The sequence below is a fragment of the Rhinolophus hipposideros genome (genome assembly GCF_964194185.1).
Source record: "Rhinolophus hipposideros genome assembly, chromosome: 2".
Lineage (NCBI taxonomy): Eukaryota > Metazoa > Chordata > Mammalia > Chiroptera > Rhinolophidae > Rhinolophus > Rhinolophus hipposideros.
In genome coordinates, this window is record NC_138048.1 from 51,016,574 (window position 1) to 51,044,234 (window position 27,661).

The window sequence follows — 27,661 nt, forward strand, 5'->3', positions numbered from 1 at the left end:
CCTTTCTTAAAATGTGTATACATTTAGTGTATTTGACCTACAAAGCTTTAACACTAAAAATCAATGACTATAGAAAACAGTGCCTGCCTGTTCCTTCTACATTCTGATAAAAATTCACCTCAAGGAGTTTTAAAGCAGTTAAATTATTTCCAGACCCTGTCCCCAGACTCCCTGACACTAGGGAGCATGATGACCCAACCTTATACATTCTTTATACATTCCTTCCATTTGATGTAAAACTGTTAATCATTGAACTGAACACGCCCTACTTGAAACTTCTAACATACCAGATGTACTTTTCATGTACTTTTCACTCACACCTCTGCCTATATAACAACCCCCTCCCCCACTTTTCCGGTTAGAGCCCTGTTCCAAGGTTTCTTGAAGATCTCTCAGGATACAGCCCTCAGATAGGCCCAAATAAAATTCTTTCTAATATTTCCAGAGATTCAGGTTCTTGTCATTGACAGAGCCCTGTCCACTTTTCCTAACAGAGCTAATGGAATAACAACGATTGATGAGAAACTTAATTTTTTAAAATGAAAACTGAATTTACTATGCTTAATTACTTTCAGTTGTGAGCAGAAGGTTCTCAAATTGCCCATCCTTTAGGCACTATTTTAATTCACACAGAAACTCTATATAGTGGAGAGATTCTTTTAGCTTTCAGAGCTCTGTTCCAGATAATTTTTAATACAGTTCATTAGAGGGCTAGTGGAAGAGACGCAAACTGATCCTGCCAAGCAAATCAAGTGTGTCATACACGAACTAGTTCTTGAAAACATGTTCTATTATTGGATCAAACATTCACCCTTACCATAACAAAAAGTATCTAAATGAAAAGTGTGAGTATGAAAGTATCTATATACACACATTTATACATGCATAGATATGCGTGCTCTGTGTGTGTACAAATGTTTTTGTATCTAAATTCTGGTACTAATTTCCAATAATCCAACCTTATGAATAAGTACAACCACTTTGGAAAACAGTTTGGCAATACCTACTGAAGTTAAGTTTATAGAGCTAAATAAATATAATCCATGATTGAGCAATTACACTCTTAGATATATAACCAACACATGTGTATACACGTTCATCAACTTCAAATGCCCATCAACATTAGAATGGATAAATAAAATTAAGGTATATTAATATGATAAATACTGTATAACAATGAAAATAAAGTGCTACACTCAACATCAAGTAAATCTCAAACATATAATGTTGACTGAAAAGAAGCCATACTCAAAGGAGTACATACTATCTGATTCCAGTTTTAGAAATTTCAAAAATAGTCAAAATAAATCTATGGTGTTAGAAGTCAGGATATCGAGGAAGGGCATGGTGATGGAGAGGCATTAGTCTTCTAAAGTGCCAGTAATATTTAATATCCAGGATGTGATCACATGGAGGAAATTACATCAAGATGCACACTTATAATCTGTATACTTTTCTATATTATAAGCCAATAAAAGTTTATAAAGGAAAAAAAAAATCACAAGTAGGATAGTCACTACATAAATAATGAGCTATCACAATATTACACTTAAAAAAAAAAAAATTGTGTTTCTTTGTGCAAATGGCCCCAAAAAGCCACCTGGTGGGGCAGATGCCAGAAGTGAAGAGGCCTAAGAAAGTGATATTCTTGGCTAGAAAAAATTAACTTTCAAATATTATTATACCACAAATGTTAAAATTTGATAATGGTTCTTTCCAAAGCAAACAAATGAGCTGATTATATTTACAAAGAAAAAGAAAACGGATTATGATTCGTGAAGCTATTTCAGTAACTGTTCCTGACACTATAAACCCTATTCCTCAAGAAAGAGAATGCTTCAAGAAAGCTGAAAACTTGCTTATACTATGTTTTGCAGCTCGTTACGGCGAATATGGTGATTGTAGTACATCACTTAGGTGGCATCTAGTTTATCTGAAAACCAGATTAGAATCATGATGTTATCACTTGTATTTTACTTGTCTGTTTCCCTTATAAGACTGGCCATTTCAGCTACTCCTAGGGCCTAGAACAGCTCCAGATGAAGCATACATCGAATAATTTGATTTGATCTATAGTACTAATAATAAACAGTAAATTCTCAAGTAGGTCATTTTAATTAGGTAAAGCTTTAGTAATCAATTCATGTTTAAGCACAATATGACTATTCTCAATAGTTGCTTTTGCCAAATGTTACTTAACCTAGTGCTGGACTTACCCATGAACTGATTAAAATGTTCCTTTCAAATTCACTCTGAATATCTTTGCCTTACAACTTCCTAGAGCGGATCACTCTAGAACAGCAATTCTCAAAGTGTGCTCTGTAGACCTTTGAGAAACTCTTTTCAGAGGGTCTGTGAAGTCAAAACTATTTCACAATAATTCTAGGAAATTATTTGCCTTTTTAATTGTGATGACGTTTGCTCCAATGGTGCAAAAGCAGTGGTGGGTAAAACCGTTGGCATCTGAATGAGCACCAAGGCAGTGGCAGCGACTGTACTAGCAGTCACTGGATTCTTTCCGGCCACACATTTACAGGGGGAAACAGGCCAGGTTTACTTAGGAATGCCTTGGGAAAGCAGTACAAATTATTAGTTTTACCGTATCTCGACACTTGAGTACATATTTTTAAGTCTATATGAGAAATGGGAAGTACAATTCTGTCGCAGACCAAAAACAACAAAAAAACCCCTTCTGCTGCACAGCAAAATACAGTACTTACCTAGAGGAAAAAAGCACTGTGCTACTGAGTTGCAAACTGAACTAGCTGTTTTTTCCACAAATCATTACTTTGACATGAAAGGATGCATGACGTAATAAGTAATATATATTTGGTCTCTGCCACCCATCCCTTCCTCACACACAGAGCTCCTAAACTTTTGTGATTTCTAAGTGATTAGAGCTCAGGGGCATCTTTTTATATTTGGTTATATTTGGTTATATTTGGGTTTGTTCCTGAAATATATTCAGAACATAAAGGTGAAATGGGTGTTTTCCATTCTTCCTTACAAACCCTTTAGCCACACTAGAGTTTATGGTAGTGAGGTGGTTTTTTGGTGAGTCCCCAAAAAGGAACCAACCTCGTGATTAGAGGGTGAGAACTTTCAGCTCCCCGTCTCCAACTTCTAAGGAGAGGAAAGGCGCTAGAGGTTGAATTAATCACCAGTGATCACCACTGATTTAATCAGTCGTGGCTACATAATGAAGCCTCCATAAAAATTCAAAAGTAAGAGGTTTGGAGAGCTTCTTGTTGGTGAACACATGGAGGGGTGGTAGGACCAGAGAAGGCATGGAAGCTCTGCGCCCCTTCCCCATATCTTGCTCTACACATCTCTTCCATCTGGCTGTTCCTGAATTGTATTTTTTTATAACACACTAGTAATATAGTAAGTAAACTGTTTTCCTGAGTTCTATGAGCTGCTCTCGCAAATGATCGTGCCTGAGGAAAGAGTAATAGAAACCTCAGATTTATAGCCGGTTGGTCAGAGGCACAGCCAGTAGACAACCTGGGCTGTGACGGGCGTCTGAAGTGGGTGCACTACCTCAGGTAGACAGTGTTAGAACTGAATTAAATTGTAGAACAACCAGCTGGTGTCCACAGAGAAAGAGAATTGCATGGTGTGGAGGACGGAACCTCCACACGTTTGGTGACCAGAGTACAGGAGTGCAGAATGTTGTAGTAGAGGAGATACAAGGCTGTTTTTCCTTTACAGAACGACAGTTACAAACTACAGATATTCAGACTTTGGGGTTTGTGGTAGACATTTTCTCAAAATTAAACAAAATGAGCCTGTCACTTCAAGAAAAACTGATAGTATATTTGTTGCCAATTATAAACTCTCAGCTTTAAAATGAAAATTAGAATTTTGTAAAACCTGTATCTGTCGCCATAAGTTTGACGGCTTCCCAATACTGAAAGCCTTTTCTAATGAGATTGAGAGGGATGTTGATAAATGTGAATATTTGATGTTGTATAATCCTAAAATAGATCAACATGTGCAAGACCTGCATAACTCTATAAACTAGTATTTCCAGACAACTAATGCATGGTGTTACAAAATCATGCATTGGTTAGGATCTATTCAAAGTGCAAAACAGACCAATGAGTTGTCATGTAACAGAATATGAGAAGTTTATTGATATGTATTAGGTTCCACGCTGCATGTAACATTTAAGAAACTACCACTGTTAAGTTTTCATGCAGTACCAAAGAAAAATAGCCACAATTATCTTAAAAGGCTCTTAAAATATTCCTCTAATTTCCAATCACATCTGTGTAAGGCCACGAATAAATATCTACAAGCTCTATCAAATTTAACTCAGCAAACAATAGCGGGAATATTCAGAACCTAACAACTGCATCTTTTGTTAACTAGAATTATTTGCTACTCAATTTGAAAGGGGACGAGGAAAATGGTGAGAAAAGCCAACATGAAGGATTTAACTATTTTATTTTTGTGTATATTTGAAATTTTCTATTTATATCTATCTCTATCTCTATAGAAGTTCTTTTTTTTAAAGAAGAGTCACTTGTTTGGCCATAAGGTCTTCCCACTAGGCTTAATAACCCTTTTGATCAGAAATTTTACATCAAAAAGTCTGTATTTTTACTTGAGAAATAAGATACAGACTTTTGAAAAATGAGAATGTACCCAGTATATAGTTGACAGACTTAAGGAAACTTAGGACACCATATAAAATCAGGAAATTTTTATGACCAAAAAATTATCTCAGCATACTAGACGGGAAACATTGAGGGCCCCAGAAGACATAAATGAATTTAAAAAATTTTTTTTGTGGCAAAATCAAGCAGGTAAGATTATTTTGTGCATTTTAACTTGACTTCAATTCATACTTACTTCTCTGACTTCCACAAGATGATCTGGAGGTAAATGAGCTCTTTTGCTCACTGATTGTAGTTTGGAATGTCCAACATTAAAAAAAGAAATGGCATTTTGACTTGGTCTCCTCTGGGATATAGGAGAATTACCACTAGATGCAAGTGAGAAGCTCCGTGATTTCAGAGGAGGATTATTCTGTTAGACAAAGAAAATCATTCCTTTTCAAAAAAATTCCGGCTCTCTAACCCTCAACCTATCACACATTTGAGGCTTACCCATGGATAGTCTTAAAAATTAAATTAACCTCAGAATTGAGTACAAGAACGTTTCTGAAAATGCTAAAATTTAAGACACACAAAGTTTAAGCATTTCACACATCCCACAGTAAACTGGTAATATTTAGAAACTTAATTCCAGGTGTGTTGTCATAAATATTTTTTCACTTTTTATGAACATTAGAATGGTAAGAAATTTCTAATTTCAGATTTTTAAACACCATGATTGAAGCAAAAAATATACTCAGCGATATTCAATGATGATAAATTTTCTAAATGTAACATGCAAGTATCTTTGGAACAAATGAGTGCTTTCTGATCATTTCCAATTATTACAATCTTGCAGGATGAGTAAAGATTTTGTGTAGCATTTCCTGAAGACTGTGCAGGAGGCCTAAATCACAATCAACTTTTTAAAACATTTATGGGGAAAAAACCACTAGGAATAAAAATGTTTTTAAAAGTCCAGCTATCACCCACGGTAGATATGGAATCCTTTAACTATGCTGCCCAGATAATAGTTTTTAGATATCTCTAATCTCACATTTCAAGTACTGAGACCCTCCTTTTCACAAAAAATCAAACTCTGAAGAAGATATACAAATGATCAACAGGCATATGAAAAGACGCTCAACATTATTAGTCATTAGGGAAATAAAATCAAAAGCACAATGGCATTCCATTTCACACCCACTAGATGGCTATAACAAGTTAAGGGTTAAAAAAAAAGGTTAATAACAAGCATTGGTGAGGATGTGGAAAAACTGAAACCCTCATACATTGCTGGTGGGAATGTGAAATGGTTTGACCATTTTAGAAAATAGTTTGGCAAGTCCTCAAAAAATTCGACAGAAAACTACCATGTGACTCACTTCTAAATTCCACTCCTAAATATATAACCAAGAGAACTGAAATACGTATTCACATAGAAACTTAAACACAAATGTTCACTGTAGTATTATTCCTAATAGCCACAAAATGGAAGCCCAAATGTCCATCAACTGATGAATGGATAAACAAAATGCGGTACACCCAGACAATGGAATATTGTTCACCCATAAAAAGGAACACAATGTGATATGTGCAACCACATGGATGCAACTGAAACACATTATGCTGAGTGAGGTGCCGCCAATAGACAAATCCACAGAAATAGAAAATAACTTAAGTGTTTGACAGGGGAGAAAAGGGAGTGACTGCTAGTGATTATGGGTGTTTTGTTCTGGAATTAGATAGTTGTAATGGTTGCACAATCCTGTACTTATGCTAAAAAACCATGGAATGATACACTCAAAAGGGTAAATTTTATGGTATGTGAATAGAATCTCAATTTAAAAATGTAAGAGAAATATTAATTCTTTCCCATTTTTGTGCATTATTATAATACATGAATCCACATACCTTTCCAATAGCTTCAGTGTGATGCTGTGTACATATCTGAAGTCGGCTAACCCAATGCTGTCGCTCTTTAGCATCAGTGGCTGATAAAAAGAATCTACAAGTTATTTCCTTTTATATTGATTTCTGGAATACAACTGTCTACAGCATGAAAACAGATCACTGAAAACCAGGGGTAGGTCCTACTCTCCCTGGAGCAAATGTCCTGACTGTAGGGAGGCAGGAAAGAGGCCCAAGCATCAACCCTGTTAAGTAACAGAGTACCTGGATGTGGATATTTCCTCAGGAGAATAAATTACATGCAGTTAGACGGGGCTATGAGACTTGACATGTCTTAAATTTCTCACAAAAATATGCTCTTATTTAAAGAAATAACCTTTATTAAGCATTTAATGCGTACTCAATACTTTCAGATCTCAAGTAGCATATGCAGCTAGGATTACTCTTACACTTTACGTGTATTAATCAGATGAAAAACAAAAACTTCTACACAAATTAAATTTATCTAAACAGTTATATTTTATTTTAATGAATATGAATATTTTAATTAATCCCAACTATCTACATTAGTTCCTAAAAACCACAAAGACGGAATACAAACCAAATCAAGAAAAGGAATAAACTACAAATCCACGGCAGACATAAAAGCTATCATTTAAAGAAGCCTGTGTTTTCAGAGTTCTCAGTAATCAGGGTTTTACCTCTACAAATTTCTAGAGGGTCAAGCTTAAAGACTTGTTCATTGTCTCACTCAAAAAAAGTTATTTATTAAAACAGATTTCATAGATTCATACATACAGAGGGTGCCAAAAAACATATACACATTTAAGAAAGGAAAAAACAATTGAAATTGTTAATAGTCAATATATACCGGTAACAAAAGATGAATACAAGTCACGTTTGACTTCTGCAATTACAAGAGGTGCTCAAAGTGGTTACCATCGGCGTCTAGACATTTCTAATTACAGCGAGCTACTGAGCAACGCTGACCAAAGTGTCTACCTGTATACATTTTTTTGGCACCCCTCGTATATACAGTCAGGCGATGTAAAGTACAACATAGGGAATATAGTCAATGGTATTGTAATAGCTATATACAATGTCAGAGGAGTAGTAGATGGCGGGGGTGGGTGGGAGAGGCGGTTTCAATTTGAGGGTGTGAATGTCTATTACATTGCTTTGTACACCTGAAACAAACAAAAAACATATTTCATAAATTCTTAAAGCAATTCCAATTTTTTTAGAAAATTGTATCTACATCATCAATGACAATAGTTTCTATTTCCAAAACCCAAATGAAAGCAGGGAAGTACACCAACTTCTCAAGGGAAAAAGAAAATCACATGCTAGTTCTCATATCTCAGTCATACCTCTGAGTTTATACTGTTCCCCACTGGCAGCATTTACAGTGAAGGTGTGCGAGTCCTCGTCACTGGGTGATATTACAGCTCCTGCAAGCTGCAAAGTCCCTCTGGGTTTTTGATTTCTAGATTGTTCATTCACAAAGTATTCCAATAAACCAGCTTCATTGTTTAAAACAAAAAACCTGTAACGATTAAAAAAAAAAGTCATTATTTTTAAAACATTTCCCCTAGTCAAACTAAAGCAAACCAAATTTCAATCACTTATACACTCTGGAGTTTTTGTCATTAAAAAAATAAAATTTAAAAGAATTTTAAGAAGTATTTGGAAGCACTAGGTTGAATTTCCTAGCAGTAAAGATTATTGAAAAATTGAATAAGTTTAATAAATGTCCAGCTGAAGAAACGGCATTTAACAGGGAAGCTGCACACCACATAACACAAAAAGGAAACAAAAATTAGTGTCCTTTCACAGGCAGACTTCTCTCCAGAATTCATTAACAGGGAAGGTAAACTGCCCAAGGAAAATTGATAGTGAGAATTTTTGTTTAAAATTCACTATAAACAAATCAAAACATGAGCTCTGAGGTTAACTAAATGCCAGGTAAGAAATGAATCTAATATAAGATTAATCAGTGAAATATACCATGAAAATAATGTCAGGGTAGAAAGATTTTGTGAATATGTCATTAAGTAGGTCACATCTAAAGATTAGTTATCCTGTTTAAAAATGAAAAAGCTGGAATTGGAGATGCAGAAACATAAGAAACTTGAAACTAAATGATGAAATACTGATACACTTTGGAAAAGAATTTGATGTTCTGATTTCGTTCTAGATGAACTACTTTAGGAAATATATTAATTCAAATTCCAATTAAGTAGTGTTATCGATCTTCTCTTTAAAAAATAGAAAGATTCAATTTCAAAAATTTATGTTTGGGTTTGGAATAGTTTAGCATACGACGTATTAGTGTGTTCTGTAACACCGGACAATTTGCTCTAGTTTAAGGTCCTATTAGATATTATCTTAAGCAATACGGCAACCATATCAAACTGGGAGAGAATGGAATCAGCCTTTTATTTAGGGAAAGGAAAAAACAATGACAACCAATGAGAAGCAAGCAAAAGGTGTTGAAAGTGGTTGCCTAAGAAGGGAGATGGAAAAGAAAAAAGCAAAGGACTATTGTTTTTCTTGTCATCTGTTAGCATGTTTCTGATTTTTAAAATTATGTTCCCATATTTTGATAAAAATGTAAACTAATTTTAATATTTTTGAGAGTTTTAAAACTTCCACATCATTAATTACTGCAGGAGTTAAACGCTTTTTCATGTGTTTTACTGACCATCTGTAGTTCTTGGAGGTTGGAAGTCCATCAAGTTTTGCCCAGTTTTAATAGGGTTATCTTTATTTTCCCAAACACTTGAAGGGATTACTTGAATTAACACAAGATGGTCACTGACAACATCTTAAATTTCTAAAACATATGAAATACACATATGAATCTGCTATGGTCTGAGTGTGTCCCCCTCAAATTCGTATGATGAAATCCTAATCCCTAAGGTAATGGTATTAAGAGATGGGTCCTCTTGGGAGTGATTAGGTCATGAGAGTGGAACCCTCCTGAATGAGATCAGCCTTTATCAAAGAGACTCAAGAGCGATCCCTTGCTCCTGTACTGCCACATGAGAATATGAGAAGTCTGCCATAGGAAGACTCACCTCACCATGCTGGCACCCTGATCTTGGACTTGCAACCTCCAGAACTGTGAGGAATACATTTGTTCTTTATAAGCCACCCAATTTGTATTTTGTTATAGCAGCCCAAATGGACAAAGACAAGAAAGCAATCTCTTCAGCATACTAAAAACCATTGAGTTATACACTTAAAGTGGGCAAATTGAATTCTTTCTTAACGAACCCGTTAACAAAAAGAAACATGAAAGGAAAAAAGGAAAGAAGTCTCTTCCCCCTGTTCTAAGCAGTAAGTACCATTTATTTCAAACAGACAAAGGAAAATGACTAATCTCTTCTCTTAAAAGTAGTCAATTCAAAGAAAATTTAGAATACAATATGTTTGGAAATCTGAAATTTGCTGTGAACACATATTTCTTATCCCAAAAGGATTACCACAGATTTACAACATGGGAGGCACTCACCTAGATACACAAAAAGTACTGCTGAGGAGGGACTGGTAAAATGATAGAAATGAGCCAATAACCGTACAGCATGGTGACTACAGTTAATACTGAACTGCGTATTTGAAAGTTGCTAAGACAGTAGATCTTAGAATCTCTCATCACAAGAAAAAAAAAATTTGTAACTATGCATGGTGACAGACGTTAACTAGACTTATTGCGGTGATCAAATCCCAAAACAAGAGTATCTCCGAGATACTGCAGGTTTGGTTCCAGACGACCACAATACAGCAAACAGTGCAATAAAGCGAGTCATACGAATAGTTTCCGTTTCCCAGTGCATATAAGTTATGTTTGCTCTATACTGTAGGCCATTAAGTGTGCAATAGCATCATGTCTAAAAAAGCAATGTACATACCCTCAATTAAAAAAAACTTCAAATATGTTGTGATGGGAGGAGAACTGACTCTGGGTGGTGAACATACAATGTGATATATAGATGATGTATTACAGAATTGTACACGTGAAACTTATGTAACTTTACTAACCAATATGGTCACCCTAATAAACTTTAATTTTTGAAAACATATTTTATTGCTAAAACATGCTAACCACCATCTGAGCCTTCAGAGAGTATTACTCCTTTTGCTGGTGAAGGGTCTTGCCTCAGTGTTGATGGCGACTGGGTGATCAGGATGGTGGTCGCTGGAGTGGCAATTCCTTAAAATAAGACAATGAAGTCTGCTGCATGGATTGACTCTTCCTTTTGTGAACAATTTCTCTGTAGGATGCAATGCTATTTGTTAGCATTTTGCCCACAGAACTTCTTTCAAAACTGGAGTCAGTTCTCTCAAAACTTGCCGCTGCTTTATCAACTAAGTTTATGTAATATTCTAAATCCTCTGTTGTCATTTCAACAATGTTCATAGCATCTTCACCAGGGGTATATTCCAAATCAAGAAACCGCTTTCATTGCTCATCCATAAGAAGCAATTCCTCATCTGCTGAAGTTTTATCATGAGATTGCAGCAATTCAGTCACATCTTCAGGTTCCATTTGTAGGTCTAGTTCCCTTGCTATTCCCATCACATCTGCAGCTATCTCCTCCACTGAAGTCTTAAACCGCTCAGTCATCCATGAGAGTTGGAATCAACTTCTTTCAAATTCCTATTTAATGTTGACATTTTTACCTCTCTCCACAAATCACGAATATTCTAAATGGCATCTAGAACAATGAATCCTTTCCAGAAACTGACTCTGCCCAGATCTATCAAAGGGATCACTATCTGTGGCAGCTATTACCTTACAAAATGTATTTCTGAAATAATACTGTGTTTCCCCGAAAATAAGACCTAGCCAATCAGCTCTAATGCATCTTTTGGAGCAAAAATTAACATAGTATCTCATAAGGCCCGGTATTATATTGTATTGTATTGTGTTATATTATATTACATTATACCTGGTCTTATAGTAAAATAAGACCGGGTCATATGTTAATTTTTATTAATTTTTGCTCCAAAAGATGCATTAGAGCTGACTGTCTGGCTAGGTTTTATTTTGGGGGAAACATGGTAAGACTTAAAAGTTGAAATCACTCCTTGACCCATGGGCTGCAGAATGGATGTTATATTAATAGGCATGAAAGCAACATTTTTTTTTTTTTAATTTTATTGGGGAAGAGGAACAGGACTTTATTGGGGGAACAGTGTGTACTTCCAGGACTTTTTTTTTCCAAGTCAAGTTGTTGTCCTTTCAATCTTAGTTGTGGAGGGTGCCGTTCAGCTTTAAGTTGTTGACCTTTCAGTCTTAGTTGTGAAGGGCGCAGCTCAGCTCCAGGTCCAGTTGCCATTTCTAGTTGCAGGGGGCACAGCCCACCATCCCTTGCGGGAGTCGAGAAGTTGAACCAGCAACCTTGTGGTTCTGAGCCCACTGGCCCATGTGAGAATGGAACCGGCAGCCTTCGGAGTTAGGAACATGGAGCTCCAACCACCTGAGCCACCAGACCGGCCCCAGCAACATTGATTTTATTGTATATCCCCATCAGAATTCTTGAGTGACCGGGTACTTTGTCAATGAGCAGTAATATTTTGAAAGGCATCTTTTTTTCTTAACAGTAAGTCTCAAAAGTGGGTTTAAAGTATTCAGTAAATCATGTTGTCAACAGATGTGCTGTCATCCAGGCTTTGTTGTTCCAGTTGCAGAGCACAAGCAGAGTGGATTTAGCAAAATTCTTAAGGGCCCTAGGATTTGTGGAATGGTAAATGAGGCACTGGCTTCCACTTAAAGTCGCCAGCTGCATTAGCCCCTGTCCTTGAGAATCAGCCTGTCCTTGGAAGCTTTGAAGCCAGGCATTGACTTCTCTCTCGCTGGAAAGTCCTTGATGGCACCTTCTTCCAATATAAGACTGTTGTGTCTACATTGCCAATCTGTTGTTTAGTGTAGCCCTGTAGGGTAGATATTTGAGGAAAATTTGCCTTCATTGATTGATGTGAGCTTTTGTCTGTTGGCTTTTATCTGTTTCTGCATGTGAGGTGATTTCTGTGCTATGATCAAGGGTTGGGTAAACTCTCCCTTTGGTCTCATTCTACTGAGCAGAGGAGATATGAGATGTTGCTTTCTGGGTCTCGTTCTCCTGAGCAGGGAGGCATGAGATGAGGTAGTTTTTCTGTTTGGTCTCATTCACTCAAGTCGGGGAGACATGAGATGATGTTTGCTGTTCTGTGTGTGCTGTGAGGTGATGGTTAGCTTAGGGTTAAAGAAATTCTTGATCAGGGGTTGAGAGAATTCCCTCTTTGTTCTATCTGTTTTGCCCACATCAGCAGATGAAGTGAAGAAGTAGCTAAGTTACATCGTGACAGGCACGTTGCCAGGCTTTGGAAGTCCTTGGGCCGATGGTCCCAAGCAAGAACAGTAGATATTGCTTGTTCGGATAACTAGCCCTTCGGTCAGATAAGTAATATATTTTCTTTTTTTATCATTGACTGCTGGACCCTCCCAGAACTGGCCATTTCCAGAGGGGGAGGCAGGAACAAGAAACTTGGCTCCAAGGTACATTTGAGAAAATAAGTAAGACAGACCTCAGCTGGCAGTGCAATAATTACTATTATTTCATCATTTGGTCATTTGTCATTGGTGATTTTTCATCATGCTAACATTTTGAAGACTTCCAGCAACATGCAGCTCACGACACCAGGGGATGTCCTGACTTCCAGCCGCGAACCTGGTGGGGCCTGGCTGGTTCCCGGCCTCTCCAGCGTTGTTCCCACAGTTAGCCTTCTTGTGAACTGGTTAGCATCTAGAAAACTTGTATGCAGCTTGCAGCTTACAGCGTCAGAAGACACCTTGACTTCTAGCAACAACACCACCACCAACAGCAGCAGCATTCTTAGGAACTAGCAAGCAGCGGGGTGGGAGACGCCTGAGTTTCTCTCAGCTACAGACCTGACAAGGTTTTGATTTATGACTTTTCCAGTACTGTCCTCTCCCAGTTTAGTGACCTTTTGGCATCTACTGTAATAGTTACTATCCTATAAAGCTTATTCCTGCTTTTGGATACTCCTTACTGATGTGATTTGTGTATTTAGCCCAGTGATTTTTGATCAATACTAAACATATGTTGGGATCTCTTAATGTGTGTACACCTTTGACGTGACATTGTTATCAATGTATATAGTTTAGTCTTAACCACCTTTACTTTCTGACATTAGCACATTCTATTAATTGCCTTTGTCTTTTGCTATTACATATTGCTAAATAAACTGATTAGATATTAAATAAATTAATTAGCCCATTCTAGTGTGTATTCCCCTTCCCCCCTTCTTTTCCCTGCTCGTCATTACAGCCCCTTCATTATTTATCTTTCCAGACCCTCTGGAGAACTTGCTGCAGCTTCTCCATCAGCACTCACTGCTTCATCTTGCACGTTTATGTTATGGAGACGGGTTCCTTCTTTAAACCTCATGAACCAACCTCTGCTGGCTTCAGACTTTTCTGAGAGAGGTAGCTTCCTCACCTCTCTCAGCCTTCACAGGATTGAAGAGAGTTAGGGCCTTGCTCTGGACTAGGCTTTGGCTTAAGGGAATGCTGTGGTTAGTTTGATCTTCTATCTAGGCCAATAAAACTTTCTCCATGTCAGCAATGAGGCTGTTTCGCTTTCTTATCATTCGTGTGTTCAGCACCTATAATTTCCTTCAAGAACTTTTCCTTTACATTTATAACTTGGTAGCTATTTGGCTCAAAAAGCCTAGCTTTTGGTCCATGTTGGCTTTTGACATGCGTTCCTCACCAAGCTTTATCAATTCTAGCTTTTGATTTAAAGTGAGAGATGTGCAACTCTTCATTTTACTTGAACACTTAGAGGCCACTGTAGGGTTATTAACTGGCCTGATTTCAAGATTGTTGTGTCGCAGGGAATAGGGAGGCCGGAGGAGGGAGAGAGACAGAGACAGGGGAATGTCCAGTTGGTGGAGCAGTCAGCACACATACAACATTTATGGAGTAATTTTGCCATCTTATATAGGTGTGGTTTGTTGCACGACCTCCTGCCAAACTACAAAAGTCAAATCATCAAAGATTACTGATCACCAATTACCATAACAAATATGATAACAAAAAAGTGTGAAATACTGCAAAAATTACCAAAATGTGACACAGAGACGCAAAGTGAGGAATGTTGTTGGAAAAATGGCACTGATATACTTGCTCTGCACAGTTGCCACACATCTTCAATTTGTAAAAAAACACAGTATCTGTGAAGTGCAATAAATCAAAGAGCAATAAAATGAGGTATGCCTGCATATACAAATGTAGAGTCATTAGGTTATATACCCGAAACTAATGTTATATATCAATTATACCTCAATAAAAAAATAAACCATTAACTAATAATCCTTTTTTTCCCCTCACTAAACTTTGTTTTAATGGGTCTCAAAATTCTATGACAGATTTTTCTGGTCAAGTTGCTTCCTTTAAAAAGCACTGATTTTACAAACTAGTAACTTACAAACTGCCACACAAAAAAACAAATGGTCCACAAAACATTCTCCTTTCCTTCTGAAGGTTTTACGATGCATTGTAATTATTAACCAGTCTTTTACTATTAACCTTAAGTGGCCAAACAGTTAAACGAGACAAACAGTTCTGAGACCGTTCTTTCACCACTGATTAAGACTGGGGTGGCAGGTATTGGGGATAATATTCACTTAGCCTTCTGAGCTTTCTGGGCCGACTTGGTGGCCTTGCCTGCTCCAGCTGCCTTCTTGTCCACCGCTTTGAAGACACCCACAGCAACTGTCTGTCTCATGTCACGAACAGCCCAGAGGAGGATAGTCAGAAAGGCTCTCAACACACATGGGCTTGCTAGGAACCGTGTCAAAATGATAGCATCACCAGATTTCAAAAACTTTGGGCCATCTTCCAGCTTTTTCCCTGAACCACGATCAATCTTCTCCTTCAGCTCGGCAAATCTGCAAGCATGTGAGCTGTGTGACCATTCAGCACAGGTACGTTTCCGGCACTGATTTGGCCTGGATGGTTCAGGATAAGCACCTGAGCTGTGAAGCGAGCTGCTTCTATTGGTGGGTCATCTTTGCTGTCACCTGTCACATTGGCACAATGAACATCTTTGACAGACACATTTCTGACAATGAAGCCCACATTGTCCCCAGGAAGAGCGTCACTCAAAGCTTCATGGTGCATTTCAACAGACTTTACTTCAGTTGTTAACACTGACAAGCCAAGGTGACCCCCATGCCGAGTTAAAGAACACCAGTCTCCACTCGGCCCGCAGGGACTACTGATACCACCAATTCTGTAGACATCCTGGAGGGGCAGACCCAAAGGCTTGTCAGTTGGACGAGTTGGTGGCAGGATGCAATCCAAGCAGCGTGGTTCCACTGGCACTGCCATCTTTATGGTGACTTTCCATCCCTTGAACCAAGGCACGTTAGCACTTGGCTCCAGCATGTTGTCACCATTCCAACCAGAAATTGGCACAAATGCTACCATGTCAGGGTTGTAGCCAGTTTTCTTAATATAGTTGCTGACTTTCTGAACGATTTCCTCGTATCTCTTCTGGCTGTAAGGCAGCTCAGCAGAATCCATTTTGTTAACACCAACATTAGCTGTTTCATGCCCAGTGTGTAAGCCAGAAGGGCATGCTCACGGGTCTGCCCGTTCCCGGAGAGACCTGCTTCACATTCACCAGCACCAGCAGCAACAATCAGGATACCACGGTCGGCCTGAGGTGCTTATAATCGTGTTTTTGATAAAGTCACTGTGTCCTGGGTCATCAGTGATGGTCACATAATCCTTGCTGGTCTAGAATTTCCACAGGGAGATATGAGTAGTGATCCCACGCTCACGTTCAGATTTCAGTTTGTCCAAAACCCAGGCAGCTTTGAAGGAGCCCTTTCCCATCTCAGCAGCCTCCTTCTCAAATGTTTCAATGGTTCTTTTGTCGATCCCACCACGTTTGTAGATCAGATGACCAGCAGTGGTAGACTTTCCAGAAGCTACATGTCCAATAACAACAATGCTGATATGAGTCTTTTCCTTTCCCTTTTGGCTTAGATTTAGCGGTGGTTTTCATGACACCTGTGTTCTGGCAGGAAACCCATTGCAGAAAAGCAGATTATCTTTGTAACATGAAAAAGATGCTATGGACCTACTGGTAATAATGGAGCACTTTGGGTTATCTTTCATTATACATGAATTAACCCAAATGTTCTTCCTTCATCTCTTCTATGGAGATCGATATTTTACAAGATATGTAGATTGGGGATAAAAAGACAACCTACATAGTGAGGAAATTTAACAAAGCTATTTTGCCCAGAAGGATACTAGACTCTTGATCGAGGCAATTTTAGCAAATTGACCTAACCAATAAGCTAAGGAAATGTCGAAACAAAGGTTAAGTGTGACAGGGAAATTTAAGATTTAGCTTTTTACAAATCTTCACCTGCAGAAAGTTCACTGAAGTTGTTAAAAGAAAATGCTGTTAAGATTGGCAATTAAATAATTGTTCACTTTTTGCAATTTCAAAATAACAAAGATTGCCAGTTTGGGGAAATGACTGATCTTTCAAATAGCCCACAATTTAAAGTGAAGTATCATCAAATGCAACTTTAATCCAAAAAATATTCTGACTCGGAAGTATATCTTGGGACAAAAATAAATGTCAGTGAAGATTTCGGAAGAAAAAGGTAACCATGTGCTTTGTTCCGACCATCCTAGGGCTTAATGTTCAGGGTGTACAGGCTTCTAAGCCAAATGGGAAGTGATCTCACCTCCAGGAATCAGAATTGAAAGTAGAAGGAGGTGGGTTCACGAGAGGATCTTGCTGCATGTACTTTCCTAGGGCACCACAATCCAGAGCAAGTAGTTAGTTATAGAGTACGCCCAAGCTGGATTTCTCCAAGCTGCTGTAAGTCAAGTTCTAAATTGCTCTAAGTTGCCCTTAGTCAAAACAGAAATGGATTGCAGGGAAACTGTCTTGAATATCGGGCATTGGTGCAGTGCTTTTGTTAGTTAAGCTCTACCTGTAGCACATGGACAAAAGTGGTTAGGCACACCAAAGAAACTGAGCCACTAAGCCTAGGGTCCTTTAACACAGTCTTAACCTTTCTGTTCCCTTTGAATCATTCAATCTACATATCCCATGCTGAGGACCCAGCTGTATTTCTGCTGTACCACTAGACCTCCAGCAAGGTTGACAGAAAATGGAAGATAGAAGTTTTTTTCTAAAGTGGGCCTACAACAGTCTAGTTGATAAGCTGAGACCTCTCTCTGATGGGGCAAGTTGGTAATAGGTTCTGTGTTCCCAGAAGCAAACAAGGATGAGTTGTCATCATCCCCATGCTTTCTGGCACTGCTACAACTGGCCTCTTACAGCACTGGAGGGACCACACTGGCAGAGGCAATGCCCCTCTTTATTCTATAATGTTCACTTGGACCTTCTGGCTAACTCCCCAGGCAACCAGTGGCCAATAAATCTTCTTGACAGGCTCCCTCATACAATAATACAAACACCTGCCCATCCTTCTCATGTTCTCAAGTTGTCACTGACATGAAATGCCATCTTGAACATATACTAAACTGTATATGCTTCGGTATGTTTTGGAGCTTTGTTACTCTGTTCCACTTCTGAGACTTTCTCAATAATATTCAATAAAATTATATGAATGAAAATTGTTGAATGTTGGGAGAGAAAGTTAACTTATTCTCCTTTAAGAAAGGGAATGAAAAATAGTGCTTTTTAAGAGCAAGGTGACATAAAATTTTTAAAAATATTCTATATGTCTTTTGAACGTGTAAGCCTTCAAAAAATTACCAAAAAACGGAGGTGGAAAAATACAAAATAAAAGGCCTCCCTTGACTCTGCTTTTTAAAAAAATATAAGATGAGAATCTGGAGAACTGCCCTTTTCACTTCAATAGGAACTCTTCCCTTCTAATTCTTCATATCCAGCTTTGAGCTTTCATATCCTCCAGCTTCCTGCATGACATTCCTATTTAGATTCCCTCATGTGACTTCCAGCTAAATAAACATGGCCTAAACTGCCTTCTCTTTTAAACAATCACATTTTTCAGCGCTTCCACAATTCTTAAAATGTCTGAAATCATTCTTTTATGTATTATATCCCTTTTCCTAGTTGTTTAAGGTAAGAAGGCAAATTCAGCTTCTGTTAGTCTACTGTTCAAAAGCAGAAGTCTTCAAATGACAAATGAATTAGAAGCAGCATGATATAATGTAAAACCACAGACTTTGGAGTCAGAACTGTTTGGGTTCAAATTCTAGTATTATCATTTTTAAAGAGTGTAAAACCCACAATGAGACCACTTCTTACCCATTAGGATGGCTATCATTTAAAAAAAAAAAAAAAAAGGCCAAAATAGAAAATAACAAGTGTTGGTAAGGATGTGGAGAAACTGGAACTCTTGAGCACTGTTGGTGGTAATGTAAAATGGTGCAGCCGCTATGGAAAATGGCATGGAGATACCAAAAGTTAAATACAGAGTTAGAATATGATCCAGCAATTCCACTTCTGGGTATATCCACAAAGAAGTGAAAGCCGAGACTCCAACAAATATTTGCACAGCAATATTCACAGCAGCATTATTCACAATAGCCAAAAGGTAAAAGCAACCCAAATGTCCAAATAAATGGGTAAATAAAATGTGGTATGTACATACAATGGAATATTATTCAGACTTAAAAAGGAAGGAAAATCTGACACATGCTACAATACGGATGAACCTTGAATATATTATACTAAGTGAAATAAGCCAGTCACAAAAGAATATTGTATGATTCCGCTCATATAAAGTTTAGAGTAGTCAAATTCATAGATACAGAAAGCAGAATAGTGGTTGCCAAGGACTGGGGGAGGGTGAGATGGAGAGTTGTTCTATGATGGGTACAGAGGCTTCAGTCTGAGAAGATACAAAATGTTTTGGAGATGGACAGTGGTGACAGTTGCACAGCAATGTGAATGCATTTAATGTCACTGAACTGTACACTAATAATAAATTATATGTTATGTATATTTTATCCTAATAAAAGTTTAATCCCTCTGCTCCACAAATGCCAATTCTACAAAGTATTTAAGACAGCTAGCTTTGCTATTTACTGAATGACCAGTGACCTTGGGCTGGTTATTTAAATCCAGAGAAGTTTTAAGAATACTGTATAAAACAGGCACCTAACACAAATCTGCTTGCTGCTTCCAAACCACCCTAACAACTGCAAATATTTAATAAGCCCAAAGCAGCTAAACAGGTGATTCTAATCCTAAAACAGCAATAAATTCTGAGGCATTTGGAGGCTGCATTTGGACAGATGTCAACTCCTCCCATCCTCTGAAAAAGAGAAGAAAATAATCAGACTTTAGAAAACATGGTAAATCCTTCCCTAAAAGGTTTCCTGGCCATGTTTATACCGAAGTAATATCAGAAAACACAATTATCACCCACCTCTGCCTCTTAGGAGAGTGCTAAGACAGAATAATCACACTTACCTGTACTGCCACCCAGTGACAAGGTTGGTGTACTTCATTAAGTAGCCGTATACGTTTTCCATGTGGTCACTGTTTCAAAAAGATCAGAAAATGCCCAAGTCAGTGAAAATTCCAAGAAATGTCAGGAAGTTAACTGTATAGTTTTAAAAATGGCTATAGACAGATATGTGTTCTACAAATGCCTCAAACCTTCTTCAGTTGTAAAATGTATAAGTTGTTTGCCTCTCACGTCTTCTGCAGGCTTCAGGCTTACAGTTCTTTGGGGCCATGGGAACCCCAATGCCCCTGGACTCTGAGCAAAAATAATTTACCCAAGAGTGATTTCTCTGATTTAGATATTTAACGCACAGCCCAAATTCTCTGAACTGTTCTGGTCCTCAAAAGTTATTCCTTCACTTATATGTGGAATCTTAAAATAAAACAACACACAAAACAAGAAGAAGAAAACACCAACTCACAGATACAGAGCAGATTGGTGGTTGCCAGAGGTAGCGGTATGGGAGGTGGGCAAACCGGGTGAAAGTGCTCAAAGGATATAAACTTCCAGTTATAAAACAAATAAGTCCTGGGGATGTAATGTACAGCATGGTGACGATAGTTAATAATACTGTATTACACATCTGTGAGTTGCGGAGGGTAGGTCTTAAAAGTTCTCATCACAAGGAAAAAAAAGTGTGACTGTGTGGTGGTCATTTAGCAATATATATCAGTACAGATATCAAATCACTATGTTGTACACCTGAAACTAATATAACTTTATATGTCAATTACATCTCAATAAAAAATGTATTATTTGTCCATTCTGTCCTGTAGCTCCATAACCTGAACATTTATTTATTTACACTCTGTATATCAGTCCACAAAGGACCTAAATTATGTATTTCCTAAAAGTGCCAAGATATTCCATAATTTACCACTTTTAGTTTTTCCCTTAATCTCTACACCAAGCATCATTACATAGCTATTAGCATGTAATATAAACATTACAACTCAATTACAGTTCAATTCCTCTGGTTCTAGGATTACACATATGTTCTTCAAATGCATATGTGAACTGTGGGGAGAGATGTTTCTTAAATTCTCAAAGTATACTATCTACAACTGAAAACAAATTTTCATTTCAAAGCAACCAAAGATAACGCATCACCTCCTCTACCTTTGTTCAGTTTCTCATATTACTATAGATATTCCTTCATTTGGGTCATATCTAAGTTATTTATACCTGTTATTTAATAGCTATCAATGAATTTTTAAGAGTACAATTTCAGTAGCATCATTTAGTAAATAGAATCAAAGGATATCTTCATATTTCACAGTATAGTAATGTTTTATGTTTGATTTTTTGACGTTACTAATATTTTATTGATCCTTATATCTAAAAAGTTAACTTTCTCACAAGAATTACAAGAGATTTGCAAGTATAAACTGCTGGCCTGCTTTTACTATATAAAACAGGTATCTGGGGCGGCCAGATGGTTCAATTGGTTAGAGCACGAGCTCTCAGCAACAAGGTTGCCGGTTCAATTCCTGCATGGATGGTAGGCTGCGCCGCCTGCAACTAAAGACTGAAAACAGCAACTGGACTTGGAGCTGAGCTGCGCCCTCCACAACTAGACTGAAGGACAACTACTTGGAGCTGATGGCCCATGGAGAAACACACTGTTCCCCAATATTCCCCAATAAAATTTATTTAAAAAAATAATCAAAGGTTACAAAGAACCAACTTAAGAACATCCTATTCTTTGGGACAGCTGGTTGCACTGTTGCTCTCATCCTTCCCCTCTACTATATTCAGAGCAACCAGCTGATGTGGAACGACTGTGCCATCTGGTGGCCAAGAATAAAGAGCTTTGAGGGTGAATATCTGTGGTTCACTCTTTCTTCTCTCTACCTCATAATTGAGTTATCATGTAACACCTTTAACTTTCATACTTTGCTCCCATTTAAAATGTGTGAATTTTATAGACGATTTTTAATATACCTGTTAATATGAATAAAATCTAGTTGTTAAAAAGTGGAAACACACCCCATATCTGATTATATCATGCTATTTCATGTTCTATGAAGTAGTGATGATGGGCCAAGAGACTAATACACTGAAAAATAAGCTATGAAAAAGTTAATTTCTTCTTTAGTCCTTCAGTAACTCCACCACTCAATAAACTGGGTACATTGTGACCTTTCAAATTTGTTAACAATTAATTGGGATTAGCTCTAGAAGCTGATAGTCTATAAAAATAGTTGAGTAACAACTATGTGGCATTAATATATTTAGTTTGAGACTCATCTCCTCCTATATATCTTAATAATGATTGCTTCATTTCCTAAATCTCGATTACTATAACACACTTATTTCTTAATTAGCCCTTCTTTATCAGACTTAATGAAGATATGTAGAAGCTTTTAAAATTAAGCTACTTTTTAAAATAAGTCTCAGGTACACCACATTATAATTTGAGTCTGTATGCACTACGAAGTGATCACCTCCAAGTCTAGTTCCCACTCATCACCAAACAACTGGCCCCCTTTCATCCACCCTTGACCCCCTCCCCTCTGGTAACTACCAATCTGTCCTCTGTATCTATGAGTTTGTTTTTGTTTTACTTTGTTTTTTAGGTTCCATACATGAGTGAAATCATCTGGTATTTGTCTTTCTCCTTCTCACTTATTTTACTCAGCATTAGACCCTCAAGGTCCATCCACGTTGTCACAAATGGCAAGATTTCATTCTTTTGTATGGCTGTGTAGTATTCCATTACACACACACACACACACACACACACACACACACACACACACTTTACCCTATTTTTAAGTTTCGAATCCTTTCATTTGAGTTCAACACAATTACTCAGTACCTTCTAAAAGCAAAGCACTCTGAAAATCCACTTAAAAAGATGAGAAAATAAAAAAAAGTTAACTCCTTTCCATCCCCAATCTATAATCTAATTTAAGAGAAATATATCTCCTTGAAGAAAAAGTCAATGAGAAGGGCTGCCACTGGAGAAAGGGCACATTGGGACTGTTTTCAGCTGTCATACAAATGAAAAAGGAATTTTGTTCAAGACACAGGATTCAATAGTGATTGAGTTTGAAATGACTGGATTTCACTAATTAGATATGAAGTGAGAAAGAGAATGAAAGCGAGAGTAAAGGTGAGAGAAAAGGAACAAAGGCAACACCCAGATCTCCAGCTGGAGCAAATATATAGATAACAAATGCCTCGGTGACATTGGGATCATAGAGGAAGTTTTGGATTTGTTCCGATTTAACATTTTGAATTTAGGGGACTTACTTGTGGGATATACACAGGGAGATACTCAATAAGGTAGCATGGTTTGGGTTGGACACATAGATTTGGTAGTAATCAGTATTAGGCATGTAAGTGGAACCTGAAGCCATGAGAGTAAATAAAATCACCCAGGAAGTAGTACCCTGTTTCCCCGAAAATAAAGACCTAGCTGGACAATCAACTCTAATGTGTCTTTTGGAGCAAAAATTAATATAAGACCTGATCTTATATTATTTATATTATATTATATTAATTGTATTAATTATATTATATTATATTATATTATATTATATTATATTATATTACCTGGTCTTACATTATAGTAAAATAAGACTGGGTCTTATATTAATTTGCTCCAAAAGACACATTAGAGCTGATTATCCGGCTAGGTCTTATTTTCAGGGAGACGGTATTATAAAATGACAAAAGATGGGACAGAATCTAAGAGTGGACCCTAAGGAGAAGTTTTAAAGGCATGAGCAATGTCAAGAGGAGATAAGAAGTAGCTGAGTAGTAGGAAGAAAACAGGAAATATTTCAAGTTTGTGGTCAACAATGTTCAGTGCTATGGAGGGGTGAAATAAGATATTCAAGACTGAAACGTTTCTATTAGATTTAACAACCAAGATGTGCAATAATGGAATGATAAAGGCAGAGTCAGCTAGCAGTAACTGAAGAGAGACTGGGAGAAACAGGAGTGGTTCAGAGAGTATGGGCTTGGGCCAGCCCGGTGGCTCGGGTGGTTGGAAAGCCGTGCTCCTAATGCCGAGGTCGCTGGTTCGATTCCCACATGGGCCAGTGAGCTGCACCGTCTACAACTAAGACTGTGAACAATGGCTCTCTGGAGCTGGGCTGCCGGAGGTCAGCGTGGGCTGCTGTGTGCTGCCGTGAGCTACCATGTGCTGCCCTGAGTGGCCAGTTGCCAGCGTGAGTGGCCGGTAGCCATCATGTGCGGCCAACAGTGGCTGGCAGCCATCATGTGCAGCCAGCGAGAGCTGCCATGAGCGCCCACCCGACGACCAGCGACTGACTGCCTCAGCCGGGGGAGCGCAGGGTCATAATACCAGTATGGGCCAGAGAGCTGTGTCCTACACAACGAGACTGAGAAAACAACGGCTTGAACTGGGGCGTTGCTGGGGGGCAGGAGGAAAAAGGGGGAAAAAAGAGAGTATGGGCTTAAGGCAGGGTAGTTCTAAGTGCCTAATGTAAAGGAGATAATAAAGAGAAAGACTAAGACTCAGGAGAAAACGGGAAATGGGGGAGAGGTGGGGTCTACAGCACAGGTGGAGGAAACAGTTTTGGACACCTTAATTTAACTGCAGGCAGGAATTTATGCAAGCTGTAGTCAGTATAAAGGAAGTGTCAATCAAGCCACATCAAAATCCCTACTTTCTACTAGGCAAACACTTCCTCCAAAAAGGCTTAGTTTCGGTTTGTTTCCCTTGTTAACATAAATAGCATGAGGAAAGGAGGGAGCAGCCTCCTTAGCTGAAGAAAAAGCAAATAATGACAGATGGCAGTGGCTGCAACACTTGCACCTCCTCCTGCAAAAAGATATTCCACAGAGCAGTGATTGTTTCTTTTAAAGATTTTTTTTTTATTGGGGAAGAGGAATAGGACTTTATTGGGGAACAGTGTGTACTTCCAGGCCTTTTTTCCAAGTCAAGTTGTTGTCCTGTTCAGTCTTAGTTGTAGAGGGTGCTATTCAGCTTCAAGTTGTTGCCCTTTCAATCTTAGTTGTGGAGGGAACAGCTCAGCTCCAGGTCCAGTTGCCGTTGCTAGTTGCAGGGGGCGCAGCCCACCATCCCTTGTGGGAGTCGAACTGGCAACCTTGTGGTTGAGAGGACGCTCCAACCAACTGAGCCATCCATGAGCGCAGTGGCAGCTCAGCTCAAGTGCCGTGTTCAATCTTAGTTGCAGGGGGCACTGCCCACCATCCCTTGCAGGAGTCGAGGAATTGAACCAGCAGCCTTGTGGTTGAGAGCCCACTGGCCCATGTGGGAATCGAACCGGCAGCCTTCGCAGTTAGGAGCATGGAGCTCCAACCAGCTGAGCCACCGGGCCGGCCCGTGACTGCTTGCTCATCCTAGTACTTACTTAGTGTATGGCCTGGCATATAACAGGTGTTCAATAAACCTCTGTTGAATGAATTAAGCAATGGGAAGATAGAAGCAGAATTTTTCTACAAAACCACAAGACAATGCTGAGTAGCCTGCAAAAAAAACCCATTCAATTCACAGCCCATATACTAAATAAATCTCAAATAAAACAAATTATAATTCTGTGTTTTAATCTATACCAAAAAGTATAAAGTGGAGAGAGAGAGATCCTCCCTCCTGCTAAGAGCCTTAAAAATGGTAACACTCTTTGACCCAAGAATTTTACTTCTAGGTATCCAGGCCAAGAGAAATGACTGGAAATGTAGACCAGAATAATAGGCAGCTGTGTCCACTGGAGCACTCTTTATAATAGTAAAAACTAAAAATAAAAAATGGAGAAAAAAGGAAATGAATGGAGAGGAAAGGGGAAAAAAATCAAGCCAAATAAATAACAGTCGGAAAATAATTAAGAAATATCATAGAATAGTATTCACCAATTAAAAATGTTCATGAATTCCTAACCTGGGAAAGTGTTTCAAAATCATTAAAATTGCAGGTTACCAAATTTTATATAGCATATAAAATACACGCACAGAACAAAAAGCATATAAAATAGTTTAACTGTGTTATCACTGGATGGAAGAACTATAGTTTTACTTTGCTCCCTTCACTGTTTCACATTTTCCAATTTTAATATATTAGTTTTATAATCAAATAAAACATTTTTAAATGTTCCATTACCTTGAATAGGTGTGAGAGTCCAGGCACAGATCTATTTATACCTATCAGTGTGTCTATTAATAGGTATGGATTACATTTTTAAAAAACTTTCCAATGTGACTGTATGAGCACTGCTCTTCTGGGATGTACAACTGTGTTTCCAAAAGCCTTTATTTCCCAAATTACGTTACACATACCCAAAACTGGGCTGGGTGGCTAGGAGAACAGGGTAAAACTAGACTATCTTTCTAGAGCAAATTTACTTGACTGTAAGAAGTTGCACCAAAACTCACGTAAGTGATGAGAAGAACCCTGCTCCCTCCTCACACTTTTCCAAATGGAGAACTCCAAAGAGCTCCTGTCCGCCCCACTCCCTCCTTCCCCTCAATGCTTCTACAGCTGGGCTCACCCCAGTCTGGGCACTTGTCCTTGTATCTGCCTCTCACACAGAGAAGATATTCTTATCTACTCTGACAACAATAAGACCTGAGTGTTCCAAGCTGCCCATGACTAGGTGGAAAAGTGAGCCTAATTCCAGGGTGAAATATTAGCAAACCTTCTCTATTCACGTTAAAGCCACTTTCTCAGTGAGCTTTTCCAGTAATAAAACTATTTCTTCACACCCACTAGGACGGTTATCATCAAACCAAAGCCAAAACAAACCAAAAAATAAGACGTGTTGGCAAGGATATGGAGAAACTGGCACCCCTTGTGTATCGCTGGTGGGAATGCAAAATGGTACAGCCACCGTGGACAACAAACAGTACGGTGGTTCCTCAACCACAGAATTATTATGTAATCGAGCAATTCCACTTCTGGGTAATACACAAAAGGATGAAAGCAGGGACTCGTACAGATTATTTGTGCACCAATGCTCATAGTAGCATGATTCACGAGAGCTAAAAGACGGAAACAACTCAAATATCCATCAACAGATGAATGGATACATAAAATGTGGTATACACACACAATGGAATATTATTCAGCCTTAAAAAGGAAGGAAATTCTGACACATGCTACAACATGGACAAACCTTGAGGACATTATGCTAAGTAAAATAAGCCAGACGTAAAACAACAAATATTGTATGATTCCACGTACATGAGGGGCTTACAGGTGTCAAAATCAGAGACAGGCAGAATGAGTGGTTGCCAGGGGCTAGGAGGGTGATGGGGTTAAATGGGGAGTTATTATTTAATAGGTACAGAGTTTTAGTTTGGGATGATGAAAAAATACTGGAGATGAATAGTGGTGGTGATGGTTGCCTAACAACGTAAATGCCACTGAACTGCACACTTAAAAATGGTAAATTTTGTATGTATATTTTACCACAAAAAACCTGACAATTTGATAAGCATCCTGTCTGATCCCTATGTCCTATTCTCCACTGGTCCTGAACTCAGGACATTATTCATTGAACTCTGGAAACCCAGTAACAAATATATTACAGGGTAGAATACAAAATCCTCATGAATTTTTAAGATAATATTGAGAACTTCCAGAAAGCTGTATCGGGAGCAGTGTGAAG

The 27,661-nt window shown here is 38.2% G+C and overlaps 1 protein-coding gene and 1 pseudogene across 2 annotated transcripts in view; both read right to left on the reverse strand.

The window, feature by feature from the left end:
* OSBPL11 (oxysterol binding protein like 11) overlaps positions 1-27,661 on the reverse strand; it is an 83,626-nt gene that overhangs the window by 41,467 nt on the left and 14,498 nt on the right. The window contains exons 2-5 of the mRNA XM_081028804.1: positions 20,024-20,092; positions 7,883-8,058; positions 6,516-6,595; positions 4,858-5,034 (exon numbers count right to left, since the gene is read on the reverse strand). Coding sequence (XP_080884930.1) covers positions 4,858-5,034; positions 6,516-6,595; positions 7,883-8,058; positions 20,024-20,092 — 502 coding nt within the window. The remainder of the gene's footprint in view (positions 1-4,857; positions 5,035-6,515; positions 6,596-7,882; positions 8,059-20,023; positions 20,093-27,661) is intronic.
* Positions 15,206-17,353, reverse strand: LOC308506283 (elongation factor 1-alpha 1-like; annotated as a pseudogene). Its single transcript has 2 exons — positions 17,295-17,353; positions 15,206-16,573 (listed from the first exon to the last, which is right to left on the reverse strand). The product of its transcript is annotated as an elongation factor 1-alpha 1-like (transcript).